At 40.9% G+C, this 27,696-nt stretch overlaps 1 protein-coding gene across 2 annotated transcripts in view; it reads right to left on the bottom strand.

Moving 5' to 3' along the window:
* gabbr1b (gamma-aminobutyric acid (GABA) B receptor, 1b) overlaps positions 1-27,696 on the bottom strand; it is a 154,491-nt gene that overhangs the window by 44,888 nt on the left and 81,907 nt on the right. For both annotated transcript variants that reach the window (XM_086136027.1, XM_086136028.1), the window contains 8 exons: positions 27,192-27,326; positions 24,004-24,174; positions 22,704-22,805; positions 17,949-18,014; positions 16,449-16,640; positions 10,202-10,447; positions 9,963-10,026; positions 4,911-4,988 (listed from right to left, as the gene is read on the bottom strand). In XM_086136027.1, coding sequence (XP_085992153.1) covers positions 4,911-4,988; positions 9,963-10,026; positions 10,202-10,447; positions 16,449-16,640; positions 17,949-18,014; positions 22,704-22,805; positions 24,004-24,174; positions 27,192-27,326 — 1,054 coding nt within the window. The remainder of the gene's footprint in view (positions 1-4,910; positions 4,989-9,962; positions 10,027-10,201; positions 10,448-16,448; positions 16,641-17,948; positions 18,015-22,703; positions 22,806-24,003; positions 24,175-27,191; positions 27,327-27,696) is intronic.

The following is a 27,696-nucleotide window of genomic DNA, read 5'->3' on the forward strand; positions in this document are numbered from 1 at the left end:
GCACATCGAATTATAAGGCACACTGTTGGCTTTTGAGAAAATGGAATGCTTTTAGGTGCGCCTTATAGTGGGTAAAGTACGCTAATTGGCCTTTTTTTATCCGGGCTTGGAACTGGCAGTGGCTGTGAATTCATATCGTGCAAAGGGACTTGCCTGGGGACGCAACTGGATGATACGGGGAATTGAAACCCACTTCCCGTGTCCTAAGTCAGTGGTGTTACCCACCGAGCCGTCCAGCCTCCTCGCGCTAACAATGCAGATAAGGGCATGGCCATAACGTTGCCCTCTCGTCATCGGATAAAGTGAATCATCTGGCTGAGGCGCACCTTTGCCAGCTTCATCCAGGATTTGGCGGAGCGGCTTTGAGCGAGGGATTTCGAGTGCTCATCCTGCTTTTAGAATATACGCACTTTTTCGGAACACACACACACATGAGTGTGCACATTCCATTGAGAGTCGCTGATATTCTCCAGAGCGACGGGCAAAAATCAATCCTTTCTTCTTTTCCTGATGGACTTTTTGAACTCATTTGGCTTTTGATACCAAATCTTCATGGTCCAGTATTAAAGTCTGAGCTTGCTTAAACGAGGCTAGCTTGAAGTTTGTTGGCTAGCATTGTGATGATCAACTTTCCTGCGTCACTATCATACCCACATGCCGCCTTCACAGCTTTGGCCAGCTACACGTGGGCTACTTCTGTGGCTCTATGAGGTCTTCCATTTTTTCAAGGAGGTGTATTCGAGCGTGCATTATTTCTCTCATCTTGCCTGGCACATAATGCAGTTTTTTTTGGGGGGGGGGGGGATTGCGACCTTGTGTCTGTGTCAGTGTATGTATGTAACTGGGAGTCCTATGGGGGAAATATGTTCAGGTTCACACCAAAACCTCTCCATGTCCTTGGTGCGATCGGGGATATATGTTACCATGGCGACAAGCCCCCAATGGTTACCACGGCAATATGAGAGTGAGGCATTGATGCAGCAGTGGTTGCCGCGGAGAGAAGAGAGGAGACTGTGAGCAAATAAGAGTGAGGTGAGACAGAGGAGGAGCCAAGATATGAGAAGGTTAGACAGACACAAACAGTTGGATATGAGAAAAGAACAAATTGTCCAGAGCGAGAGCGCAATAAGAAGAAACACAAAAATATTACACGCCCAGGCAGTATTGTTGCTTCTGTCTGTTAAATAAAGAAAAAGCCCACAATGGTCACCGAGATTGCTTAAAAATACATATTCTGGAAAAGCATTACTCGAGTAGAACCAATGAAATTGAGGGATTTCCAAAATAGGGAAAGGCTGCTTTTTGAGTTCCGATTTTGTGGACAAGTGGAATATGTGAATAAAAGAACAAAACAAACAAACAAAGGGTTTCATTCAAGAGACGAGCGATTTGCTAACTCACAGTAGGAGCGGCATTGGCCATCTCCCAACCTGAAGATTGTGGGTTCATTTACAGATATGCAGGATTTTATTTATTTATTTTAATCAACACGTATGCAAGTAAAATTTACTCCAAAAACTCTCCTTAAAATTTGAGTGAAAAAAAAAGATGCACTAATTGTACCATTAAGTAAATGCCACTCCATTTTTTTTCCAGTTGAACCCTTTCAGGGACAGCGGTTACTACAGTGGACAGCTTATCGGGTTATCATTATTTGTGCATGAAAGAGTTAAATTTTACTCTGAATATTTTGCACTTAAATTTGAAAATGTACTCTATGAAATTTATTGATTGTAGGCAATAACAACTTCACCTATCATCACTGGAAACAGAGAATGTGAGCCAAATTCCTTTCCTTGTCCCCATTTACACCATTTTTAGTTTCTGGAGGTGTAATAGTAAGATGCCCTATTACTTCTCTTCTGGCTATTTTTAGTATTGTCATCACTCTTGGCCGAGCGGAGAGTTGGACATCTTTAAAAGCACATCAGGGTGACTGGCTGTCACAGAGCAAATACTGGCTAGCTGGCTCGTCCCCTTGTCCAAAAGCATCTGTTGACCTTCCGTCCAGATGGCCCAGGCAGACATGCTGGGGGGCGTACATGACCACACAGTAAATGACGGTCAACACAAAAATCTCTCGAGGTTAGTGCATCCTCTGGCTTCCCTCAGGTTTAACACAGCAGAGGGAAAGGTTGCTTGGCTGACATTGTTCGATGGTGGCTTGGTTACAAAAATGCGTTTTTGGCACACGGCCTGTAATGCAGTCATGGCTAAAGTCCAACTTACAGGCCAAATGTACATCCTCCAGCTTAGATGCGAAGGGCCAGCAGGATATTTTGAATGTAACGTTGGACTTATTGAAGTCTTTGAGCATTTGAAATTGCCGAGGATCTGTTCCAATGCATTTGCTCACCTGTAATGTAGGTGTTTCATTCCAAAGAATGCTCATTTCTAAATTGGCTATCTGTAATTTCGATGTAAAAACCTGGAAATCAAAGCTGCACTGTTGATCTCATCTGTCATAATCGCCTTTTGACGTCAACAACCAAATGCTTTTCACTCTAGGTGTATCCACTGAATAGGCTGTAAACATGTTCTCATACCATGTGCTCAAATGTCTGTCGTCACGTACGGTATGTCTGTAGCGTACAATTTGAATAACGTGTGGCGCTTTGTTGAATCAAAGGTTATTTTTCCCTGCCGTGTCTTTATTTTGTGGACCCACACACCGACAACATCAAGCGAGGTGTTGACGTATTGGACAACCTTGCTGCCTGTGAGCTAGCCACCGCAGCTAGCATAATAAAGAGCTAACTTTCCCCGAGGTGTCTCTCTTATGTGTACCCATGCATGGCGCACAGAATGAGGTGGAGAAAATGGACTCTTTGCACAAAATTTCCCGCACTGACAAAATATGGCCCAGTCTTTTCCGGCTTTGAAAAATAGTTTTTACAAGTCTTGTCCACTCACAAACACACACTGTCTTTGTAAAACTTCTTCCAGAGCACAAAGCAGCAATTTAGAAATGCTGTAAGGTGTATGTCCTCTTACATCCACAGATATTATGAGCCAATATTCTTTCTCATGTTGTGGTTGGGGGATGATCTAAAATGCTTCATGTTAATAAAAATCAATGTTGGCTAATGCCTGAAAATGTGGTCAGTCAAAAGGTATGTGGAAATCTCTTCTCATACTCTTTGTATCGCATTCAAATATTTTTCAGAGTTTGAAGTGGGCATAAGTAAAGATGTCCACATACATTTGAGCGTGACTGTCTCGTTGTAGGTTGACTATGTATGCAAATAAACAATCCCGGTGAGTGATAGCGTATGTATATGGTATTGTAGCAACGTTAGCATGAAAATGCTAACGTTACTCCTGATTGAAGCAGAAAATAACCAATGGGCACACAACGGGCACACAACTGTACATAATGGAAGATAAAGTACAGGAAAGCAATATTCAACGGTGAATCATCAATGGGGTTAGGTCATTTACGCCTTATTCTCGACGGGCAGTGATGTCACGTATGCGCCAAGTCACATTACTTAAACGTCTCGCCACACTGAAGTAGGAAGTGGAGACATTCGCATTTTCAAGCTGGAAATGGAGGCCATGCGTTGCGTTTGTGTCAGCTAAAGACGGACATATTCAGGTTGGTTGTGCACTCTGAACTGTACAAAGTGTTGTATAGCTTTACAAAACACAAAACTTGAAAAATATTTACATATATGGCATTAGCATTTAAATGATATTTTAAAATGGCTATATATATATATATATATATATATATATATACATATACACATTTATATATACACTTTTTTTCTAACGCTTTTGTTCAGTGAAATCCAGGTGACGTAATAATTGATGACATTGATTGATTCGGGAAATGATCTAAAAGTGCACATGCAAGTCATTTCAAACTCTGTATATTGGCAAGATGAAGTACTTCTCGTTCTCTAATACCATGAAGAAAGTCATTCATGTACTGTTTGATTCATTTTGCCGACTGGACATTTCTCAAATTGCCAGGTGTACTTGAGCAAGTGCGCTTAGGGATCAATAACAGGATTGAAATCTCTTGCTATTTTGTTTGCGGCGTTGTCTAGTAGGGTCATTATTATAAGGGCCGTAAATGTTAGTGAAGATAAAAATTGGCTGGTCAATACGGCTTTAATCATCATAAATCTTCCATCCGGGTCAATAGCAGGAAGTGCTGTGGGTAAACGGGGGGATTTCTCATTGCCTACCGATGAAATTGGACAAAAATATTAGATGATATTCTTGAAATTTAACACTTATAGGAACACGAATAACACAAATACTAATTCTACTCAGGCTTTCCAAACACAGATACGCAAGACGGTCTCACGTGGCAGCTCCATATCCCGACTGTGATATCATTTCCAGTTTTCCTGTCCATTGAACAAGCTTTCTCCACGTTTGTCAGCGCGACATATTTTGTGTGTTCAGAGACGCTGAAATGACACAATGACGATAAGGGAACACATTTCCATTCCTCAAAGTCAAGGTCATGGGCCCCGACGCCATTACCTCCCGGATTGCTATTCCCTAGTTCCGTTCGGACTGTCTGCGAGCATCTTCTATTCATTGCTTCACTTGTTTCACTGCATGTTTAATTCGTAAATGGGATGGAATATGTGTTGTGTAGCATGTTGGTTGACCGCGGCTCTCGCTTGAATAGCCTATACTGTGATACGATAGGGATCATTAACGCTACCGTGCAATCGAGCCTGGCGGATTGACTGATGAACGTTTGCGATGCAATTTGAATGGAGAGCGCTGCAGGCTGAGGAAGGGCAATAACGGAGGAAGGATAGAAGACTCGGAGAAAGGGCCGGTAAGAGTGCAGGGTCAAATAAAACAGGAGATTAGAAAGGAGAAGGAGGGCAAGCGACAGTGATAAAAAGGGGGGGGGGCAAAGGAAGACGAATGTCTCTCACCAATCCATTTGTCGTTCCCATACCAGGACAGATTGCCTTTGGTGCTGTCGTAGTATCCAATCTTCTTATAGCTTCCTCCTGTGAGAGACAGAGAATGTTTCACTGAGCTCTGGGAGAACAGTTTCAATTGTATTTTAATATCCTACGGCCGATCCAACTCAATACTCACCCTGCCCAAAAGCTTGACTGTTATAAATACAATAATCTATTATTGACTGTACAATAGGGGTCGACAAGTCCATGATTATCGCCGAAGGTCTACTCATCTGCACTCATGTGGCTTTTGGACCTTGCTGGTATCAATAAAGTGATACCTTCTACTTACGAAATTAATTGGTTCTGGAAGAAATTTCATAACTAGAAAATCTTGTAAGTAGAGACGCGTTTTCCATGTAAATGCCCTAATCCGTTCCAAGCCCTGTTTTCTGTTGCATAAAAATGCATCAAAATATGTAAAAATACATGTTACAATTAGATTATTGCAGAATAAATGAGAGTTGTGCATAATGTAAAAAACAAAGAATTGGGTAAAGAATAAAAATGGTCATTTTTGAACTGCGTCTTCATCTTTTTTTTGCTCCCTTTAGTTCATGTTCTCTCTCAGAAGTGGTTTTTACCTGGCGATTTGTAAAGAACTGATACAAGGACTTCGAAAATGTCCAAGGCAAACATCAGCATAGTGAGTGAGCGAACACCTTTTCTGGGTAATTCACATTTACGTAAAACTATCGGAACGGCTCATGGCCCGAGGGGCGAATGATGAGGACGCCGCAAAGACACATATCAATCTATCTACACACGGAAAAACATACCGTAGAGGTCCCTCTTAGCCAATGAGACGCCAGGATGATGCTCAGTAGAAGTCAATGGCACAGCAGCTATAAATATGTTGCGTTCAGGAAGGTCGGAGCTGCGACTAGCAGCTCATACTGTATTTTTACCTTTCATATCTTGAAATTTCTTTCGTAACAAGAAGCGATATTTCCTGTTGAGATTTGCGTAACTTGAAAATTTCATATGAAGAGACGTTCGTAAGCAGAGGTACCACAGTCAGTGCCTGGACGACAGTCTGCTGCGTTTTAATTCCGTATCCTCATGACGACAGTCTAACCTCTGAATTTGAATGTGGCTACAGACCTTGACAAATGTCGCAAGCGTTGAACTCAAAAAGCAGCAAACAATAAACCGGACCACCGTCAAGGATGCCCTGATGAGATACAGTCTCACATTTATTCTTTCAAAAGAGGAGTAGCCTCAACAATGGCTCTTCAGAGCAAAAGAAAAAAACGAGTTGAGCGTACAATTCATACAATATACCAAATGTTATGTGACGTTACACGGCAGGTAGTCTGGAACATTCCGGAATGCGTCAAGTGTGAAGCGCTCGGGCGGAGTCAGCCCAGCTGACTTTTATATCTGCCTTATATTGCTGGTATTGTTTCTTGCTGTGCAACACAATCATTCCAGTGGCCCTTAATTAAATCTTTTCTTAAAAAAAAGCTCCTCTTCATCCGGATGTGATATCCGATCTTCCCTTCCAGTAAGAAAACAATTTGCCAAACGATTGTATGACTTTCTGCAAAACATCGCTCTGAGGCCTTTCAGTCAGATTACATCATTTTACTGAGCGTGACGAATAACTCCTTATTTCTTCTGACAAAGGATGTCCAGGAACAAAAAATATATTTTATAATCATATACAAAAATTTGTGCATAATTCCAGTAGAAAGCAAGGCAGCATGGTACCACTGGGCATCCAGACTGATGAACATACAATGAAGAAAGCACGGTAAAAGTAGAAATGACAAAGAGCTAAGCTAACCGATAGCTTGTGTGGTTACTTCATTTAAATGCGCCATTTTCTCCACGGACACATATAATTGTGGTGGAAGGCAGTCTCCAAAACAATCAGCTTTAAACCGCGCCAAGTTGCGCGCGTCTGCAAAAATACCAAACCTATGCCAAAGTCTTACCCGCCCCTGCGTAGATTTAGACTGTGCTTCGAGCCCATGAAAAGAGAGCCCCAATGTCTGTGGATTGCCAGTTTATTCTACCTTACAACACCTGAGGGCTTGACTACGATTCCACTCCCCTAACTTTCTAAGGGGATGTAAACGGGATTCAGTACTCCATCAAATTGATTTTCTAATTTGACAATTTTATATTACCACGGGTATGATGATAACATCCATTTTTATGATAACACGTGTATCTGTTCTATTCATGTGTGACGGTTGATGCAAGCTCTCCCGCATTGGTTTCATCCTTCCCACAATTTCTCAGCAGCATCCCCGTCAGCATAGTTGAATAAATGATGACATCACTCATTCTTTTGATTTAGCCAATTTCTGTCCTCGAAGTAATTCATGTTTACGGTCATGAAGTCCGACTCTCAGGTGGCTCTGTTTGTATAATCTTACTGCTCCGGCTGCTGTGCAATCATTTGGAACTATGTAATGATCCTTCGAAAAGGGGACTTGTTTTGGGAATTCAAAGGCTGGACATTATCAGCTGATTACATACACTCATGTCATTTTTTTGAAGGAAAAAGAAATGAGAATTCATGGTTAGATGCATAAAAAAATGGAATAAAATGCACCTCCATCTACCAATAGCATTATTATTGTTAATGCAATGACTGGTCATGGTACACACTCTTCATCCCTATTCCAATTTCTGTCTCGTCGCAGGATTCTTTCCCTCTTCTTGACGAGTCGAGACAGACGGCCTCACGACACTTGTGTCTCGGCTCTGTTGTAGTTTTCGTCCTTCAAAGGGAGGTTTTCCTTCACTTAGTAACCAAAGTGCTCAAGTTGGGTTCAGTTGTTGCTGGTTTTTTTTTTTTAACCCTTTCGGGGACAGCAGCTACTACAGTTGACAGTTTATCAGGTGCCAGGTTATCATTATCGAGGCATGAAAGGGTCATAGACTTTCTCTACGTGTCAAGTGCCTTGAGATAAAAGGACTGTATTGTCACGTGGGACTTTTTAAATACAATTAACTTGACTTTACTGGACCAGCTGAGGGCCTCTTGAATGGTTATAACCATTTAAAAAAATTGGTCAGTAAAAATTGTCTTCATGAAAAACGACCATTTTGACAACACGTATCGTAATACTGGGGTGTAGCTTCCTGGTTCATATCCTCCCCCCCTCCACACACATTTTTTTTCCCTGAACACCCCTTTTTGAAGTTGATCCTTCTTTTAGAATATCAGAAAACAGCTACCAAGAGTCAACCACATGCAGCGTGAATCCTTTCAAGCAAAAAGGTCCCCTGGCGGAGGTCGCTAAGGTGATGGAAATCGTATGGAATTATATGGACATTAAATAACACTTAAGATTTGGTACTTCACCTGATAATCATTTGTAAGACGAAACAGAATGTTGTTTATTAATTAGGTTTCTGAAAATTTACAATAAAAATGCTTACTGTGATTGTTAAGATTAAAGTCAAATTTTATCGTGTTAATTTTTTCATAGTGTATATCACGGGTCTCCAAAATGTTGAAAGAGCCACATTTGACCACCCCAAAAAAATCTAACAAAAAAAAAACAAATATGTCTGGAGCTGCAAAAAATTAAAAGCCTCAGAAAGAAGGCAACACACACTGTATGTTATAATATGTGTTAATATGTGTTATGTTATAATAGCCCGCTATCAAAATGACTAAGTTGGCTACAATGAGCCTTCATGATTAAAATGTCTTTTTCCCTTAAGAATGTTTGTGTCAGGTTTGTCCTCCTACAAAAACCATATTAAAACAAAAAATATGTTTCACTCCCCCATCGTTTTCCATTTTCAAACATTTTTGAAAAAGGTCCAAGGAGCCACTAGGGCGGCGTTAAAGAGCCATATGCGGCTCTTGAGCCGTGGGTTGCCGACCCCCGGTATATATCTTGGTTAATCAGTGGCCAGCTTGTTTGGTAATGTGTTGGGTGATGATTGTTTTTGTCTTCCTTCATCTGTCCCCCCCAAAAAAGCACAACACAGACATTCCAGTGGAACCTCCAGTTGGAACATAACTCATTTCTTTTTTTTTTCTGTCATGATGAAAAATAGAAGAAATACAATCGAACCAGAAATGGTCAAGTGAAACCAATTCATCGAAATCTCTATGGAAAAAATTGTTGAGAAATTTGATTGACTTTTGGGTTCCACAGAATTTAATGACGAGAGTTTCATTTCCCGTTGGTTCATGGTCACAGTAGGTATTTCCAAATAAGACACTTGGGCTAGAGCTCTGCATGACCGGATTGTTTGGAACATAGAACTGTGGCGAAAAATTGCTGTAATAAAAGGTTGAATATTAGCGTGCCGCTACACATAAGGGCACATCCCAAAAAGCATCCAACAATCTCCCGCTTTTAGTGCAAAACTAATGAGGCATAATTTTGCCACAACTCGGTGGACGACGGGGAGTCGGACAGACTGCAACACAATTCTCATCAGTTCTTTGCGTGATTGAACTTCGGCAATCAGTATCCATCAACAGGCGGAAAACATTAACGTGGTTTGTGCACACAAAGCGCTAATCCCAGGGTTACTGTGTAGAAATCACATTACTCGTCATAGATATTCTTGATGAACCCGATCTTTCATGTTTTTTACATTTTTTAAAAATCTTATTTGAAGGATGCTGGGACATATCCATCAGCGCGACTTGGATCTGCCCTCCGACAACAGTGCTATCATGTCTCTCCAGGCATCCATTTTCTATCCGCTTATACCGTTCAGGATCTCAGGAAGCTTGTGCCTGTCCCAGCTGAGCAACAATTTTGGACCGGTCTGCTGTCAGTCACAGGATACATCGTGACGGAATATCAGTGAGTGGGAACTGAACTGATGCTGCATGCATGGACAATAAATGTGTTCACTACTACAACCCATTTGTATCTTATTTTGTTATTTGTATTTTATATATTTGTTGTTTGTTAGACTTTATATTTACAGTTTGATCGTCAGCTTTTGTGTGCGCAATGCTCGTTTTAAACAAATGACCTCGTGGTTGTAATGAATTCCATTTTCAAGTAGTAACAAGCTGCGCCGTACCTTGGAGCTGCTCAATCAGAGTCCAGGCCATCCGAGAACCTTGGGCATCAAATATGACATGGCCCTGGAAGAAACATGCAGAATTTTAATGTTTTAACACCCCTCTCTATGCATTGCACTTTGCACCTCTGGCTTTATTCATCCGTCTAATAATATCGCATTCCTGATCCCTCTCTCACTCTCCGCACCTCATCATGGGCAAATTTTCTCTTGGGGGGGGGGTGTTTTTTTGTACTCACTGAAACTCCTTCGAAGGAGCTGGTGTTGAGGGCACGGTAGATTTCAGCTGTTACATCTCGGTTGTTGTAATTGAAATCCTCTAGGCGACGACCCTTGGCCTTCAGAGGTCCCACGGTTTTGTTGAGAGCCAGAGCGAGAGCCCACACAGCATCATAAGCTAGGGGAGCTTCTTGAAAACCGCCGGTCTCCTCCGAGTTTTTCCCCCCTAGCTTCGACATCAGTTGGTCGAGAAATTCCTGGGAGGTCTTGAAAGAAAGATAAACACATGCGCTTTAGTTAGGGCAGGGATGTCAAATTCATTTTTGTCACGGGCCACTTTTGAGTCGCGTCTTCCCTCGGAAGGCCGTTATGATGTTTAATCTCATTATCGCATTATTACTTGTAAGGGTAACAAAATTATTGCAAAATCTCAACGTCATTTATTACAATTTGACATTCAGGTACTTTTTTTTTTTAGCAAGGACCATGCAAGTTGACACACATGATTTTCTTTCGGAGGTCCACATAAAGTGATGTGGTGGGCCAGATCTGGCCCCAGGGCCTTGAGTTTGACACCTGTGGGTTCGGGTTTGCATTCACATTTTTACAAGTTTAGTTGGGTCAAAACAAATTCCGTGTTGATTTGTTGGATCAAATCTACATGGTCAGTCAAACGAGCACAGACAACTTCAAGTTAAATGATTGGCTAAGGAAATCTTATAGAGTTTATGTACAATGGATCGAAAAAAAAAACATACCGCTGTTCAAATGCCAAGTTTTTGTGACAGTGAGACAAGATGAATCTTTTAAAACGTTTTCCAACATTATGGTGACCTGTAACCTGTGTATGCGCCATTGCATTCTTCTTAATATTGAGTTGTACAGGTTGTAGGTCACTTTAATAGTTTGTGAAATGATTTATCTTTCTTTTTTTTTTGAATCCCACAAAAAAAATTGCCATTTAACAGAAGTGTGTAGACTTTTATATCCCATTTTAAGTGTTAAGGTTGGTACACGCTTCTGTAGTGCCATATAATCGCAGAATGCTTGTATCTCTTCAAAAAAATCTCTTTGCTACACATCAGCACATTGTCAGCACCCACAAAAAATCCCGTAACTCTGCTTTATTGTGATTTTGACAATATCTACTTCTCATTTCCCCTCATACCCTTTTGTATACCCTCTGCAGTATATCACAATGCCTTCACCAAAACAACGTCAGAGAAAGCTTGCGTCTTTTTACGTCGGCGATTAATTCGCACACGGCCCTTAAGAAATGTTCCACTGATCATTCAGCCAAAAGGAAAATAGCCAGTGGTCCAAAAGTCATGAATAATGACTGGTGTTATGTATTGAAGACAGCTCAAAGCAGTGCCTTCACAGACCCTTTTGAAATCCACCCTATTAAATCATTCATACGATCATTCTCTGTGGTCCGGTTTCTTTTTTTTTTTTTTTTTAAAGAATGAAACAGATTCCAACAATTTTACATAGGAGAGCATGAGAAATACTAAAATATATCGTATTGGCCGAAATATAAGACGGCCCTGATTATAAGACGACCCCCTCTTTTTCAAGACTCAAGTTTGAAAAAAGACTTTTTGAACACCATATAAATTTTTATACAGAAAATAATTACAGTACATCTGAAACGAATGATTGTAACAATATATTTGAGAGAAAAGGCATGTTATTTTGCCTCATTCAAATCTTATTATCTGAACATTTAAATATGTAAAGTGCAATCACATTCATAAATGAATGGCTTCTGGTTTTTAAAATGTAAATTACATCAAAACTTCTCAGCTGCCGGTTAACCTGGCCGATCTTTGACCCACTTTTCTTCAGATTGTCGTTACGTTTTCCATTTTCTGTTACCTCATCTATTATTTTCTTCTCTTTTACTTCTTAGCGCTATTTTAAATTTTTCTTCTTCGAGTTACCGCTATTTTTATTTTTATTCTTCGTGGCAGGGGTTCACTTTGGCCTCGGGAGTCAAGTTCAGCATTCACTTCAATGATATCTGGCGCCATCTAGCGTCGTGAATGGGTATAATGTCTAGACCCCGAATATAAGACGGCCCCCACTTTTTCAGTCTTCTTTCGATGCAAAAAAACACTGTTATATTCCGGCCAATACGGTATTAATGAATAAGATAAGATAAGATAAGAAAAACCTTTATTAGTCTCGCAACGGAAAAATTCCCAATTCACAGCAGCAAAGTTATGAAAGGAAGAAGTAGAACAACAAAATATAGGAGCTGCTGGAAAGGCAGCCACTCTCGCGGCGCCATTTTGAAGTCAAAATAACAAAAATAACACAACACATAGCGTGTCTTTAATGAATAATCCCTGTCTGGACCTCTTGTAAAGTTACTGAATTATTGCATACCATCCATCCATCCATTCATCCATTTTCTAATCCGCGGATCCTCACGAGGGTGGCGGGCGTGCTGGAGCCTATCCCAAAAACAATTGTGCACATTTTCACACCTAGGGACAATTTAGAGTGTTCCATTAACCTGCCATGCATGTTTTTGTAATGTGGGAGGAAACCGGAATACCCGGAGAAAATCCACGCAGGAGAACACGCAAACTCATCAAAATCAAACCCTGCACCTCTGCACTGTGACGTGCTAAACAGTCGACCACCAGCAGATGTGCGAGTGTGCTCTTAAAATCCAGTGCAAACTTAGCTCTTTATTTATTTATTCACGTCTATGATGCAGTTTCCTATTGGCAATAAACCGAAATGATGGGGTCAAACGTTGAACTTACATTATTGCCAATCAGAGGATAAAAAGTGTTGGCCTGGCTTTGTGGGGTAATAAAAGGCTTTGTGGTGATGCTGAGTAAGTATATGATCGGTAGCTTGTATTATGTTAAATGTGCTGGGGGGAAAACCCCCCCGAAGTTTCATTTCATTCAGATTCTTAGCCTTGTGTTCCTTTCAGACATGTCTGTACAACACTGTTGAGACTCCTCAAGCAATAAATCAAACTTCATTGAAAATTAACAAATGACAATAAATAGTTTTTCTCACCCAATAGATGGTATTTATAAAAAACAAAACAAAAAAAGCAAAACTATGGGATTAGCCTGAACAATTCGCAATTTGCCAATATCCGTAAATCATGCGGAGCACGCCCAAGACCAGCGTGCGCCATCTATAATTTTGCGGGAATAAAATTAAAATGTAAACCAAAGTAATGACACGATTCATTGTATGTATTGTAATGTATATTATGGACCACTAGAGGAAGCTCACTGGTGACACGAGTCCTACATTTTGAGAATCCCTGCATGACAGTGAATACACAATTTACTGGAGCCGTTTGGTAAATCAGGCCCAATGTATGGAATTTCAGTGATGATATCTATTCCTATAGATCCTCATCGACTGCGCAGTTATCTCAACTCAACTCAAATTGACTGTATTTATAGAGCACTTTCAAACAACCATTGCTGTATACAATGTGCTGTACATGGAGCAAATATCGTATATACAACAATAAAAAAATATATAATAACGAAGACAGTTATCAGTATTGTTTTCATATTTGCATCCCACTTCGCGCCCGTTGCAATTTATTTATTCTGTCTTTTGAATTCGTTTTATAAGATGTAGAAGACGCCTGCGGGGCAGATATTTCATGAGAAATCCGTCTGCCCAAATTGCACGCGCCCAAAAAAAAAAATAAAAAAAAATGGCACTGTCAATAAAAAGACAGCAAAAGGTGGTCAGACTTTTTGGGGGTCTGGTCTCGAAAACAGTCGTTCGATTTCACGCTGCGATTATATCATTACACTACATCAGGCTGCCTGTCAACACAGAACAAAATGCGGCACGCAGCTAATGACCCGTGCGGCATCTTTGCACACCCATAGTGTCGATTTTCCTGCATAGCGACTTTTGTTGTCGTCTCAGTTCATCACACACAGTAACAGTCGTGTAACAAAAATGTACAATATCCATGTCATATCTCTTGCTATCAATTAATAGGTCATCGAAAATACAGCAACAACAAAAACATTTCTTTGCTTTCATTCAACGTCAATGGTTTTCTTCAGACTTTTACAAATTGTTAAATCAATTCAGTTGTGAAATTCCCACTCCCCGCACAGTGTCAGCTCTTCTGAAACCGATTACTGGGGAAAAAAAAAAAAGACAGTTATAGCCTTCATTTCATGCAGTCTCGTCTCAGGCAGAGCAGAAACTTGACATGCCAGATGGTTGGTTTCACAAGGGCTTGTTTCACAAATCCATCTGAGAAAGTGCTGGTGTAAACTGCTTGGAAAATGGCAGACAGTATTAAAACATGCCCTGTCCATTTGTATTAGAGAAATGTGTAAAAGCGTAATTGCTAAAAAAAATAAATAAAAATAAAAATATTCCTTCATAACAATATATCATGATATTGAATGAATTTTGTTATATTTTGTTTAAAAAAAAGTACAATAAGCGTGCTCTGACTGTTGCCGTAATTGATTTGGTGTCATTTCATTTCTTTTAAAAGAATCAAATAAACCCATGAACGAAAAATTAAAATATGTGGAATGGTGGGTGAAAGCTTTTGTATTTTGGTCAGTAATTGCGCGCGATTATTGAAAAGAAAGAGCTTTCCAAAACTTCTCCCTCGGTCACAGTTGTATTTGTGTAATTTTACACATTGATGGACACAGTTGATTTCATTTGGCATCGCTTTTGGTTTTAGCATTGCTTTAACTACACCACAGGGTTGTTATGTGCTGTGTTGGTATGTTTGTTAGCCTTTAGCCAAACACTTTCAATACCATCACTTATTGTGTGTTTGTAGTTTGTAGAGCGAGTGAACCTGCCACTTAGCGCCTGCTTTTTGGGATGTTACTAAATGATCGCAATCTTTTTACATCACACGCAGCATGCCAAATAACGGCATGCGCAATCTGTTTGAGTGAGCACACACGTGGAGTTTCGCACCCGCTCTGCCTGATCTTTGTAAATCAGAGTCCGTATAAAAACAATTAAACTGAGTGCACATACTGTCAATTTAATTTCTTGTGTCTGGTAATCCTGATTTATCTGCAGTTGTTTTTTGTTTGTTTGTTTTTAAATAATCAGGGCCATTTTCAGGCCTTGTCATGCATGACTGGGGGCTCTTGGCTGGCGAGATGGCTGACTTTGATCGAGAGAGAAAATTGAAGTCAAACTACGTCCACTTAGCGATTGGAAAAAAATAATCACAGTCAGTAATTTGCATTTATAAAATAGCGACATGTTTACTTCAGTTGTGAATGCTCATGACATCACTTAATTTCTAAACTTCGCCTTTCTATCACGGGAGACGTAATCTTTCTCTTCGAGATTATGATTTGAATCATAAATGCAGCAATGTGGGTATTGGTCAACATTGCAAAATGAAACATCTATTCACTCGTTCATTGCACGAGACGTACTTGTACGTCTTTTTAAAATGAGGTCCCGCCTACCAAGGACGTACTTGTACGTCTAAGTCTTTTTTTTTTGCGTCATAGAGAGGAGGAGGGTCTGATGCAATCTGTGAATGAGAATAAGCCGTTTGCATTGTAAATCATGTAAAAAAAAGCGACCAGTAGGTGGCAGTGGTGCCTCACGTGCTTGAAATGCATGCTTTTACAAAAAGCTCTTTTTCTCAGTTTTTTGCTCAGGAATCGCCATTTTCATGAAACTTGGCCATTTTGTAATGCCGACTGCTGAAGAAAGGAAAAAGAGAAATAATTTTTTTTTCTGCTGAAAGAAGAGTGGCCAAACTTTATTTTGGTAGGGTCCATGTTTAGATAGCATTAGAACCAAATATTCTGTGGGCCTTGCAAGATCAGTCAAAATTCAGTAAAACGCTGGGATTGAGGAGGTTGCGCCAGTGAAAATGGCTGCGATTGAATGAGTTAAAATAGTGTGAATCGGTTCAAGCTGTTGATCCCTTAAAACTGTATATCACTGTGCGGCGAAGGCTTGCTAGCATTAGCGAATGTAGCAAATGTTTGCGAACAAACATTTTTAATGGTCGCAAATAGATTTTCAATCAACTGATGTACTGGGATTTATGAATAAAACAGCTAATATGAATAGATAACAATCACACTTGATTTATATAAATCCGGGAGCACCGATTTCACATGTTTATGGCGTGACGCTTTCCAATTTTTTTTTTAATGACGTTGCAGCTTCATGAGAAACAGCAAATGAAACCACAACGGTACTGGTCGTATTTTCGTTCATCCCGCTGAGCATTCTCTTGTCACGCCTTACCAAGTTGGAGGCTCCCCGTACGGTCTCTGGGTTGAGCATGACAATCTCGGTGGTCACGTGACCTTCGACGGCTTCCGTCATTTGCTCCACCGTGCAGTTGACGGACGGGTCGTTGATTTTAAACCAGTTGTCCGCATACCAGCCGATGAGGAACCACACATATTTCTTACCGTACAACTTCTCCTTGTACACCTGCGGAGGGAGAAGAATGCGACACTTACTGTCATTTGACTCCCACCACCAACCTTACGGAATAGAAAGTGAACATTGATATTCAAAGAGGATAATTTAACGTTAGCGCTCCTCATACCGGGTCACTTAGAACCTCGTAGGAGTTTTGAGATAATGAGAATTTGCACGCGAGAGGAGAATTTATATGCTGTGAAGTTCTTCTTTTTTTTTTTTTTTGCTCTAAATGTCAAGCACCGATAAGGTACTTGAATATATCATTTCAGAACACCATTACATTTTATGGGGCTTTTACACAGAAAGAGTGCACAATATTCTGACGTCGGGTTATTTCTAGTGGCTCAAAGGTTTGATAAAAATCTCATTGAAAATCAACTGCTTCTTTGTGACGCTATTTTCCTATCCCACTCTGTAGGCAAGTGCGGATATTGAGCAGACTGGGTTACTTTCACCCCATCCAGAGTTCAGCATTTTGATCCGGTAGATTGCATTTGAGTGGACCAAAGAGCTAAACCTGGCCACCAATTTTGAGTTTTCCGTCATGAGGTTGCAGAAGATTGAATGTAACACTCTAAAAACAATGCCAAACAAATCAAGCGAGTGACCCTACCAGGGGAAAGTTGCTGCTGCATCTTAGCATGTGTTGGTCAGAAAATTAGAATTTTTTTCAATCGCTTCGACTGATAACCCCTTTTTTGGTTGCACAGGTGGTTTTTTGGAACAAAATCTTGACTCAACATGCTGGGTCAAATAACAGACCCAGCTTTGTCTTGGTTCCTTTGGGACACAGTGTTGGGTGAGCTATTTCACCCAGTTTGGGTTATTTTACACCAGGGGTGTCAAACTCATTCTGCTATTTGAGTTGCGTCTTCCCTCGGAGGGCCGTTATGATGTTGAATCTCATTCACGCATTATTACTTGTAAGGGTAACAAAATTATTGCAAAATCTAAACATCATTTATCACACATGAATATTTGACATTTCGGTACATTGTTTAACAGGGATCATGCAAGTTGACGGCACAATTTTGATATGGTGGGCCAGATCTGGCCCCTGCGCCTCTAGTTTGATGACCCAGCAGTTTTAAGATTGATCTGCTGACCATTAAACCATTTAAAAAAAATAAAAATAAAATAAAGCTCCGCAAAATAAATAAATATCACCCTGTATTGAGAGGCTTCACAAAGCCATTAGAAACACAAAATTAACTTTTAAAACATTCATTTCCTTTTCAATGGCAAACTGACGCTCAATAAATTTGAGGGTATTCAGTATAACAAAAAGATGAAAATAACAAAAGAATGAATTACCTCGCAAAAGACTTTCCTGGCTTCAGTCTCATAGAAGAGGCCAACAATGATTCGGGCATCTTGACGCTTGAAAGGGCGAGAAAAGAAAAGACAGTCACCCACACGGCTGGACATGAAAAGGACGTAAGAGGACTCAGAGTGTGGATGTGGAGCCACCAACACAGCGGTAGACCTTCTCTCCACTGGCGATAATAGCGCTGTTGCCATGGCTTCCATTCCAATATCTAATTAATCCTGCACATTAAATCTAGGCCAGCGTTCGTGGCAAGGTCACTCTTAAGGGTGTGTGCGTGTGTGTGTGTGTGTACACATCCAAGAAATGACAGCAACGCCGACAGGTGGAGGACAAAGAAAGGGAAGCGGGGATACTGGAGGGGGACATCAATTTAGTTAAGTAGAGTCTTTTTCTTTCAGTGAACTGCCCGATATGTAAATTGCAGCAAGCAACTGTTGATTACAACAACACATTTATTGAAAAAAAAATAAAACAAGCACCAGATTGTCATTCAATGTTGCATTTTAGCCAGTCAAGAAAGGAATGGCCTAACAGTGATGTGTTTGATTGTCTTTAGGGGTGTTCACACGGCACACATTTGCTCCGGCGCTGCACTGATGTATTTTGTTGCGATATATTTTGCACCGCAGCAAATTGTGTGGAGCGTTCACACGTACAAAGCCGCTGAGGGTGTCTGCACCGGCACAGCGTCGGCGCAGCCCCACTTGCGTTCACACGGCAGTTTCTGCAGCGGAGCAAAACGACAGAAAACAAATGAGCTGTCGTGTTGGTTCTTTTTAAAACGTATACACAACTCAAGCGACTACTGGACAGGCACGTCCTTCTCCTTCTCGGTCTCCGGGCCTTCTGTTCGAGAGTGACCGCCCCCGAAAACGTAAATCAACGATGACTTCAATGACACTCAGAAAAGCAAATACGTAATGCGCCAAACAGAAAATCAAGAGAGGAAATCACAAAATAAATTATATGGGGGGCGGGGGTTTGTGAACACACAACAAAGGAACAAACTACACAAACAACTCCGAGACAGTCCAGTCTCCTACAAAAGGAAAGATGTTACCAGCCAAGTCTTGTGTCGTTATTAAACAAACACATGACGGAAGTCAGACAGAGCGCGAAAGCAACGCATTCTCGCCGTACGTAAACTCTTCACAAGCATTTGCTCTGGAGCAAATTTAACCCTGTTGCGTTCACACGTGCAAATTTACACCGGTGCTGCTTCGCTAACAAGCATTTGCTCCGGAGCAAATTTTTAAACCACCTCCCTGAGGTGGATCAAATTTGGTCCGGTGTAAGCTGTTTTCCGGGGCTACGCCGGAGCTAATTTGCACGTGTGAACGCTCTACTGGGGCAGCCCCGGCGTAGCACCGGACCAAATCTTGCCGTGTGAACACCCCTTTTGTCATGTTTCAGTTTGTGACCAACAGGTGGCACTGTAGGGCTCTCGCTGCAGCTGCACACCTGTTGGTCGTTATGTCGTTAGCTGTATAAAAAGACTCCCACCCAGCCACTCATGGTCGGGTCATTGTTTGCCTGTGTCATGTTAGTTGCTGTCACTGTTTCTGTTGGTTTGTGTTTATCACTTTGTGTTTTGCTTATAATAATAATAATACAAATATTTGTAAGAGCCTTTCTATGGCGGGATAGAAAAATAAAACCACAGATAAAATTATAAATAATAAAAGGAGAGCTGAATTTAAACTGAATATGCGATTTTAAATCCCGATGATTTTGTTTGCTACTTCGGATTCGTTTTGTTTTCCAGACTTGGTGTGTTCTCGATTTCATTTCCTTAGTATTTTAATACAATTTATCTAGTTCACCCTGCTCCTCCCTCCTGCCTGCTTTTTGGGGTCCACCACCACCTCGCAATAGTGACGGTCTTTTAAAAGGATTGTATTTCACCGTAACTTTGTTTCGCCGTATGACTTACAGAAACAATAAAACAATAAATATTAGTTCAGTCTCACAGGCGCCCATTTTTTTTCATCCTCCCCTCTACATTTAAATAATTACCGTATTTTCTGCACCATAAGGCACTTATAAGGGGCACCTTCAATGAATGGCCTATTTTAAAACTGTTTTCATATATCGGTCGCACGGTTTACAAGGCGCATAGAATGGACGCTACAATAGTGGCTGCGGTTGCGCTATGCATCCACTAGATCAGTGGTGGGCAAACTGAGGCTCGCGGGCCGGATCCGGCCCGTTCTTTTTAATTCGGCCCGCCAAAGATTGGTACACAATTAAGGTTCAATTTGAATGATTGCATTCATTTCATTTGGACTTGTAATGACAGGCATTTCATCGCCAGGTGGCGCAGTGACTTCAAGTTGCAGAGCACGGGGAGGGAGGCGGAGCGAGAGATGGACGGAGAGGGGCAAAGACAGGGAGAGAGAGAGATCTTATCTTCCACCTACGGAGCTCTGTCAAATGAAATTCCCGAACCCGGTAAAACAAACAAACAAAAAAAAAACACTTATGGATTAAACTTTCTACAACTATATTACATTAACGATTGAATCCTTACAAAGGAAGGTCCTGTACCCAGAAGCCATCATAACTGAGAACATTTGTGAGATTCTCTGGAGATTTTGCAGGCCAATGGATTCTGGCTCACAATATACTGTATGCTTATTGGTAAATTCATTCCAAGGCTGTTTGACGTAGTTCGATACCAAAACCCAAAGCCTGCTATTTAACCCTTTCAGGCACAGCGGTTACTACAGTGGACAGCTTCTCATGTTATCAGGTTACAGGGTGCATGAAAGGGTTAACCTTGCTTTGTGCAATTGGGCATAGCCAGTTGGAATACAAAATTAATTTCCCCAAACTGCTGTTAAAATGATAATGATCTCAAATGACATGAATTATTAATGCCCGTGAAACAAAGTGAGTGGAAATCCTTCTGCCGTGTTGCAGGGGAAACAAAATGACATCCATGTCTAAAAATGGTCCACAAACGAAATAATGGGCTGTGTACTTCGATCACGTTTATCAGCCATAGTCAATATTTGCTTTCAGCACTCACACATAAAAGGGAGTTTAAGCTAACAACAATAAAAACGCGCTCAACCCCCACGAGCTGCATAGAGGCTGCGGATTCACTGATCTAAACCTTGCGCTCTCATCACTGCCGTGGTGATGCAAGCAGACTGAGACAGGCTGTACGTGCAGGAAAACATTATTTTTGGACTCCGGGAGAGGTGCAGTACAGCATTAGAAAATTCACACAAACATTCGTTTGCGGTAAAAAGTGGCAGCAGGTCTTATTCGAGAGAATAGCACATATCAGCCACCTATCTCGGTTAAACATATTACATGAACTTTTTTTTTTAATGTTTTTGACAGATGACTCCAAGAAATTATTTCTTGATTGGCATCTTCTGTATATCTTGTAGTACTTCAGAAGAGTACGTGGACTTTGCAGTTACAGTATAGAACATTTTACCTGCTAAACACTAGACTGATAACCGAACAAGAAACAACTACAAAAGAGGCTATAGCATAAAAATACGGAAAGACGAATGCAAGTGTTTGGACATGTCACAGAGTCGCATTGAATGCAGGTAAAAAATTCACAATGAAATATTTCATCTTATTGTTAAGTCGACGTCAAGTCTATCCGCGCCGGTATTTTTGCTCACCTAAAATCTGCTGTCACCCAAAAGCTGACCAGTGGATCTTTTGTCATATTCCTCTGAAATCAAATGTTTCCAGTCTACAGCAACTATGAAAGGAAGTCATTGAGGGGTGTCCGTATAAGGTATTTCCCCACCATAAGGAGCTTTGGCGTATAAGGCCTACCTTCAATGAATGGCCTATTTTAAAACAGTTTTCCTATATAGGGCACATCGCATTATAAGGAGCATAGAATAGAAGCTACAATAGTGGCTGCGGTTGATGGAGCTACGCTAAAGGGAATACAATACCGTTTTATTTACATACGCAACCACGTACGCACGCACGCTGAGATGAGCGACAGCCGGAACGTCACCGAACATGAACGTAATCGAAACACACAGACACACAAAGTTTTTTTCGCCCCTATTTTCTCCTCCCAACGTTCGCGCTCGATTTGGGACCAGTCCGCTGGCTCCGGGTTGATCGTGATTGACGTATTGGACACCACTGCCTTAAAATCGGAGGTAATTCGCTGACTAGCTTAGCGTTTAGCGCTGAGCAGCGTTGTTTGCGCATGAGCGGTGATTCAGATGTCATCTGATTGGTTGCCCTGTATGTCAATCAAGTCACGGGATTGATGATAGGCTGACGTAGTCAGTTCTGTGTATTTAACGCCGTTGTTTGAATGGCAGCTCCACTGGCGAGCAGTTTTCGACGCTTGTCATTTGAAAGACCGAGAGCCGCATTGAGCCGGCCAAAGAGCCGCATTCGGGTTGGCCACCCCTGATGTAGAGCTTTCACAACTGCTACAGCTGTAAGAAAGAGTTTTACAGAACATTTAAAATAATACGTCCAAGAAATCAGAATAATGGTCCGTAGCGCAACGGATTATAAGTCGTACTGTCGGCTTTTGAGAAAATGGAATGCTTTTAGGTGCGCCTTATAGTACGGAAAATACGGTAATTGAAATCAACGGAAATTAAAACAAATTGGAACTCGGCCAGTGTCCCAGAATGGGTTGAGGTTGTCTTAAAATGTCGGCAATTGATCCACTGACCAAGGACGTGGTGAAGTGGGACCACTGATAAAAAAGGGGAAGAGGCAATTTAAGTCACCTTCAGGTTTTTGACAGCCACAGCGGGGTCAGTGAGGAAACTCTGACGAACGCTGATTTCAATCCCAGCCTCCTTCACCCTCTCTTCGAGATCATCCAGGGTCTGTCAAGCACGGGGGGGGGTCGGGGCGGGGGGGGGCGGACAGAAGTTAATAGAAGGAAGGTCACAAAAAGGAATGTGAATAATCGAAGACACCGCTGCGTCAAATAAAAGCGTCACGGCGAGATGAGGCGCTTGTTTACAAAGCTCGTAGTTGTGGGTGGGGGAAGATACACACACACACGGAGAAGGGCAAGTGACATTCAAGGTTGAGATAAAAAAAAAAGTGAGCAGCCACTAGCCATAATAGAAATAGAGCAGACAAAAGAGCAGTGCGAAAAGGGGAAGACAGAAACAACTGTCCTTTTTTAAAGGCAGCCTGTAACCATAACACTAAAAAAGCTGCTTCTATTTTTGTTGTTGCAGCATCCATTTTTTTGTGCATGATTTTCAGGCAGCTGGGCAGGTTGGAGGTCATAATCCTCTAAATGTCAATCACAGAGTGATGCTAACCACTCTTTCTCCAGTGACCCTTTGTTGTGGTGTCACTTTTGCAGTCACGGTAAATATTAAGTAGCATGATACAATTAGCAATGACAATTCAACTTCCATTCCGTTGCACTGAAGACTTGCCACTTCTGCTTGTAGAAGCCGTTTACTGAACCTGATAGTTAAATTATACATGGATCACATATCGAACAATATGGTTTTCTCATAAGACTGTGAGACATATAAAAAAAATCAGCAAGTAACTGCTATCTTTCCCCTTACAGCCAATCTACTGAATGCTATAAATGACCCTTTTCTTTGAATGTGTTATCTTCATAGAATCCAATTTACAACATCTGTACAAATGGATCCCAAAGCATTCAGTTGAGCACAATAATTCATAATAGTTCCTAGTCCCCGATGGGTTCCACATTTTGCTCTTCGAATTCAAACCCATTAGGAAGGGGAGCTTCTATCTTGCACCGTAAGCACATTTGATGCATTTGGAAAGTAACATGAATGGACAGTTATCACACAGACTGAAAAAAAAAATCGTGTGTTGAATTTACTCAATTTTATTTTGTGACGTGGTCACGCCTGGTAAAATAATCTGGATCCGAACACATTTTTAGGTTGACTTCAACAGATATGCATTAACCCTTTCAGGGACAAAGGTCACAACAGCTTATCATCAGTGGACTATGCACATCATCGTTAAAAAAAAAAAAAAGCTACTGTTGCTGTGTTGTATTAAGAAGCATATTTTACTCACCGATGTAAAAACTTCTGTTGTCTGCTGAATGGTGGCAATCTTGGTCCATTTCCACTTCTGGAAGAGCTGCACTCGAGTGGGGTTGTGCAGCGTGGCAGACGGATGAGTGCGAAAGAAAGTAGGAAAGCGCTGGCGATTGGACAGAGCTGGAGAACTGGACCCATAGGACAACTGAGAGGGAAGAAGAATGTTTTGAATAAACAACTCCATATGCTACATGTTTTTTTTCCTTTTCTCTTTTGGGTCAGTTACAGAGGTTCACTTCTTTGAAAAGTCATTCAGTTCCCTTTCAAACACGTACATTACATACTTGTACATTCTGATTTGGGTTCCTCCATTTGCTTATCAAAGACTCACAGTATCCTGATGTGACAACCTTTTGCATTGCCCGTATGTCTGCACAATGGCGTAGTCTTTGAAGAGGGATTTGCCTTTCAATGTACCTTATTTTCCACACTAAAAGGCGCTTCGGCGGATAAGGCGAACCGTCAATGATCGACCTATTTTAAAACGGTTTTCATATATTGGGCGCACTGCATTATAAGTCGCATAAAATAGAAGCTGCAATAGTGGCTGTGGTTGCGTTATGCATCCACTAGATGGAGCTACGCTAAAGGCACTACAATACAATCCAATACAACACAGCCTTGTTTATATAGCGCTTTAACAACCGCTGCAGCTCTGACAAACCACTTTACAGAATATTTAAAATACTGCTCAAGAAATCCGAATACTGATTCATATATTAGGTATATTGGAATGCTTTTAGGTGTGCCTTATAGTGCGGAAAATACGGTAAAACCTCCAAGCCTAAAAAAAACGTGGGACTAAGCTTGAACTATTGTGGCACACAGAATATTGTTTAAATCAGCCATTGTAAACCAGTTGAGCTAAGTTTAAAAGAATAATTTTGCCGGAGTTGCAAGAGGCATCAAATGGCAAACCGAGTGCAAGTGGTTGACGGACGTCACATCTAACTCAATACTGGCCGGTTCAAACGATAAGCTTTAAATAAGTGAATGCCAGGCTCTGGGTATCCAATCGTTATGATATAAAGGCAACCTATTTGTCATTTCGATCAAATTGCAATTGTCATTTGGACGATGAAGTGCAATGACTCAATTCCATTCGCAAGTCATTTGTAACAAAGAGCGAATCAAGGATTTGGCTCCAAATTCTATTTTTAACTTCTGTGGCTTTCTCAGTGGTTCAAAGTGGCTGAAAATACACTTAGCCAAATGATTTATAGCAACATTTCAGGATCAATAGTTTTGCAAAAATATTTCTTATGGCTATCTTTCTCAACAGCAGACAATTATACACACAATCTTTATCTGTATACGATGACTTCGTAACATGGTCCAACAGGTAAATAGTCAACATTGTCTGCTAATATATAAATAACACCTCAAATCGATTTTTTGGGAAATGTTGGATAGGTGTGTTGATGTTGTTGATAATTCCCTGCCAAGTTTTAAACCCCCTGGCCAGCCAGTTGAAGCCTCTCTGTGTGAGTTTACACATTCTTTCGAAGCTTTGTAGATTTGCTATAGGTTCTGTGGCTTCCTCTCACTGGTTGAGAGCAGGAAGAATAGAAATTCATCACTAAATGAACCTCGGGGGGCGGGGAGATAGTAGGGTGACTTGTGTTTCGGCACTGCCAATAAATAATAAACTGTAGTTGGCTATTTTTTCATCGAATGTCAGCATCGCATCCAACCTCCTTCCAGCCCCGTACGGCATCTTAGTCACAATGGCGGACAACGGTGAAGGAATGTGGGTCATTGTCTCACAGAAGCAAGTGGAGGAACACGATCATATAAATAGCCGACTGTATGAAAAATGGAACAGTGCACCTCTTACCGGTATTGTCCCACAGTACACAATGACATAAGTGCTATAAGTTCTTAAAAAATATGGTAGGACCCAGTCAGTAAAGGTCAGAACTGACAGAACACCCCACACGTTAATTCATGTGACCTTTTCATGTCCTATTTTCATTCCTTTTATTCATTATTTTACGGGTGTGACGCCAGGGAACATGCTTTTTAAAATTTTTTTTTTTAGCAGCACTAGAATAAATTGTAATTGCACATCCACGGCAGTAAGTGGCGCTCTTTTTGTCAGAGTGTGCGCAGGGAGCATAAACATTGGTGACAAAGTTATTCTGCAGATTTATATGACCATTTTTGTTTTCTTTAACGTTATCTAAAGGATGCACTGTTATGAATGTGGATACCATATTTTCAGCACTGTAAGGCGCACCTAAAATTAAATTTTCTCAAAAGCCGACAATTTTTGGACGTAGTATTTTCAATGTTCTGTTAAGTGCTTTGTTACAGCTGCAGAGGTTGTGAAGGTTCTACATAAATAAAGCTGTATTGTATTGTATTGTATTTCCTTTAGCGTACCTCTATCTAGTGGATGCATAATGCAACTGCAGCCACGATTGTAGCTCCTATTCCATGCGCCTTATGATGTGGTGCGCCCGATTTTCATAAATTTTACATGAGTCTTTCTTATATATATATACCTGTATATTATATATATATATATACACAGTATATATACAAACACACACACGCACACACACACACACACACTGTAGAAAAAGTGCTGATACATTTGTTTCAGGACTAACTTTTATGACAAATGCCCTGTAACTTTTGTCATTAAAGTTACAAGTGTTTATAGTGGGTTATAATGTTTCAATGTATTTATATTGCAGTAGTTTGCTTTTTTTACAGCCGAGTGTAAGCCCGATTTCCCCATGTGCTCTCCGAGCCTTGAAAATCAGTCGAGAGAGAAGCATTAAATTTATACTGGCGATTACGATTATCAAAGTCTCACTTCAAAGACTGCCTACATAGATCAAACCTATACACACAGGCTGGCAATTTGAAGAAATTGACATTTACTGGACACAAATTTCTTGTCCTAATATGTCATGTGATATGAAGGTCTCATCTACACAAAGTTTTTTTTTTTTTTTTTTTTTACAGGTACCTGCATTAGTTTGGTCCCTTTTTGTCAGGAGGAAATAGCATTTACGAATCACAAATCGGGCTTCTGATGCATCTGGAATCTACCGTTGCTATGATCAGGCATATCTTGTTTTTCTCATTAAGTCTGTTATGGCTATGATATGACAAAAAGTTGCATCATCGTGTTGCAAATGTGAATCTTACAACTATGAGGTTCCACATGCGGGCAGCCTCAGCCACCAGTGTGGACACTGAGCTGCAGCCAGGCATCAGTACAATCTTGATGGGCTCGGTGTACAGAAGGTCGTAAAGCAGCTTGGTGGCTTCTCCGGGATCACACTGTTGACAGAGATACAATATGGCTATCAGTGAAAATGCTATGCTAGTGTTTGCCAACTTGAATTGATCTAAGGCACATATATACATTGGGGTGAGGGCTGAGGGGGGTGAATCACAGCACAACGGTAAACAAATCACAATTCAGAAATATATATATATATATATATATATATATATATATATGTGATCTGATCCGAGCGAAGATCCTGTGGGACTTCCAGATGCAGACTGACAAGATGGTAATGGAGAACCAACCAGATATCGTGATCATAGAAAAAGGGACGAAAAAAGCCGTTGTAGTGGATGGAGCAATCCCAAGTGATGGAAACATCAGAAAAAAGGAACCCGAGAAACTGGAGAAATACCAAGG

Source organism: Hippocampus guttulatus, chromosome 18, assembly GCF_054856545.1.
Source record: "Hippocampus guttulatus isolate MCC_2025c chromosome 18, RoL_Hgut_1.0, whole genome shotgun sequence".
In the NCBI taxonomy this organism is placed as follows: domain Eukaryota; kingdom Metazoa; phylum Chordata; class Actinopteri; order Syngnathiformes; family Syngnathidae; genus Hippocampus; species Hippocampus guttulatus.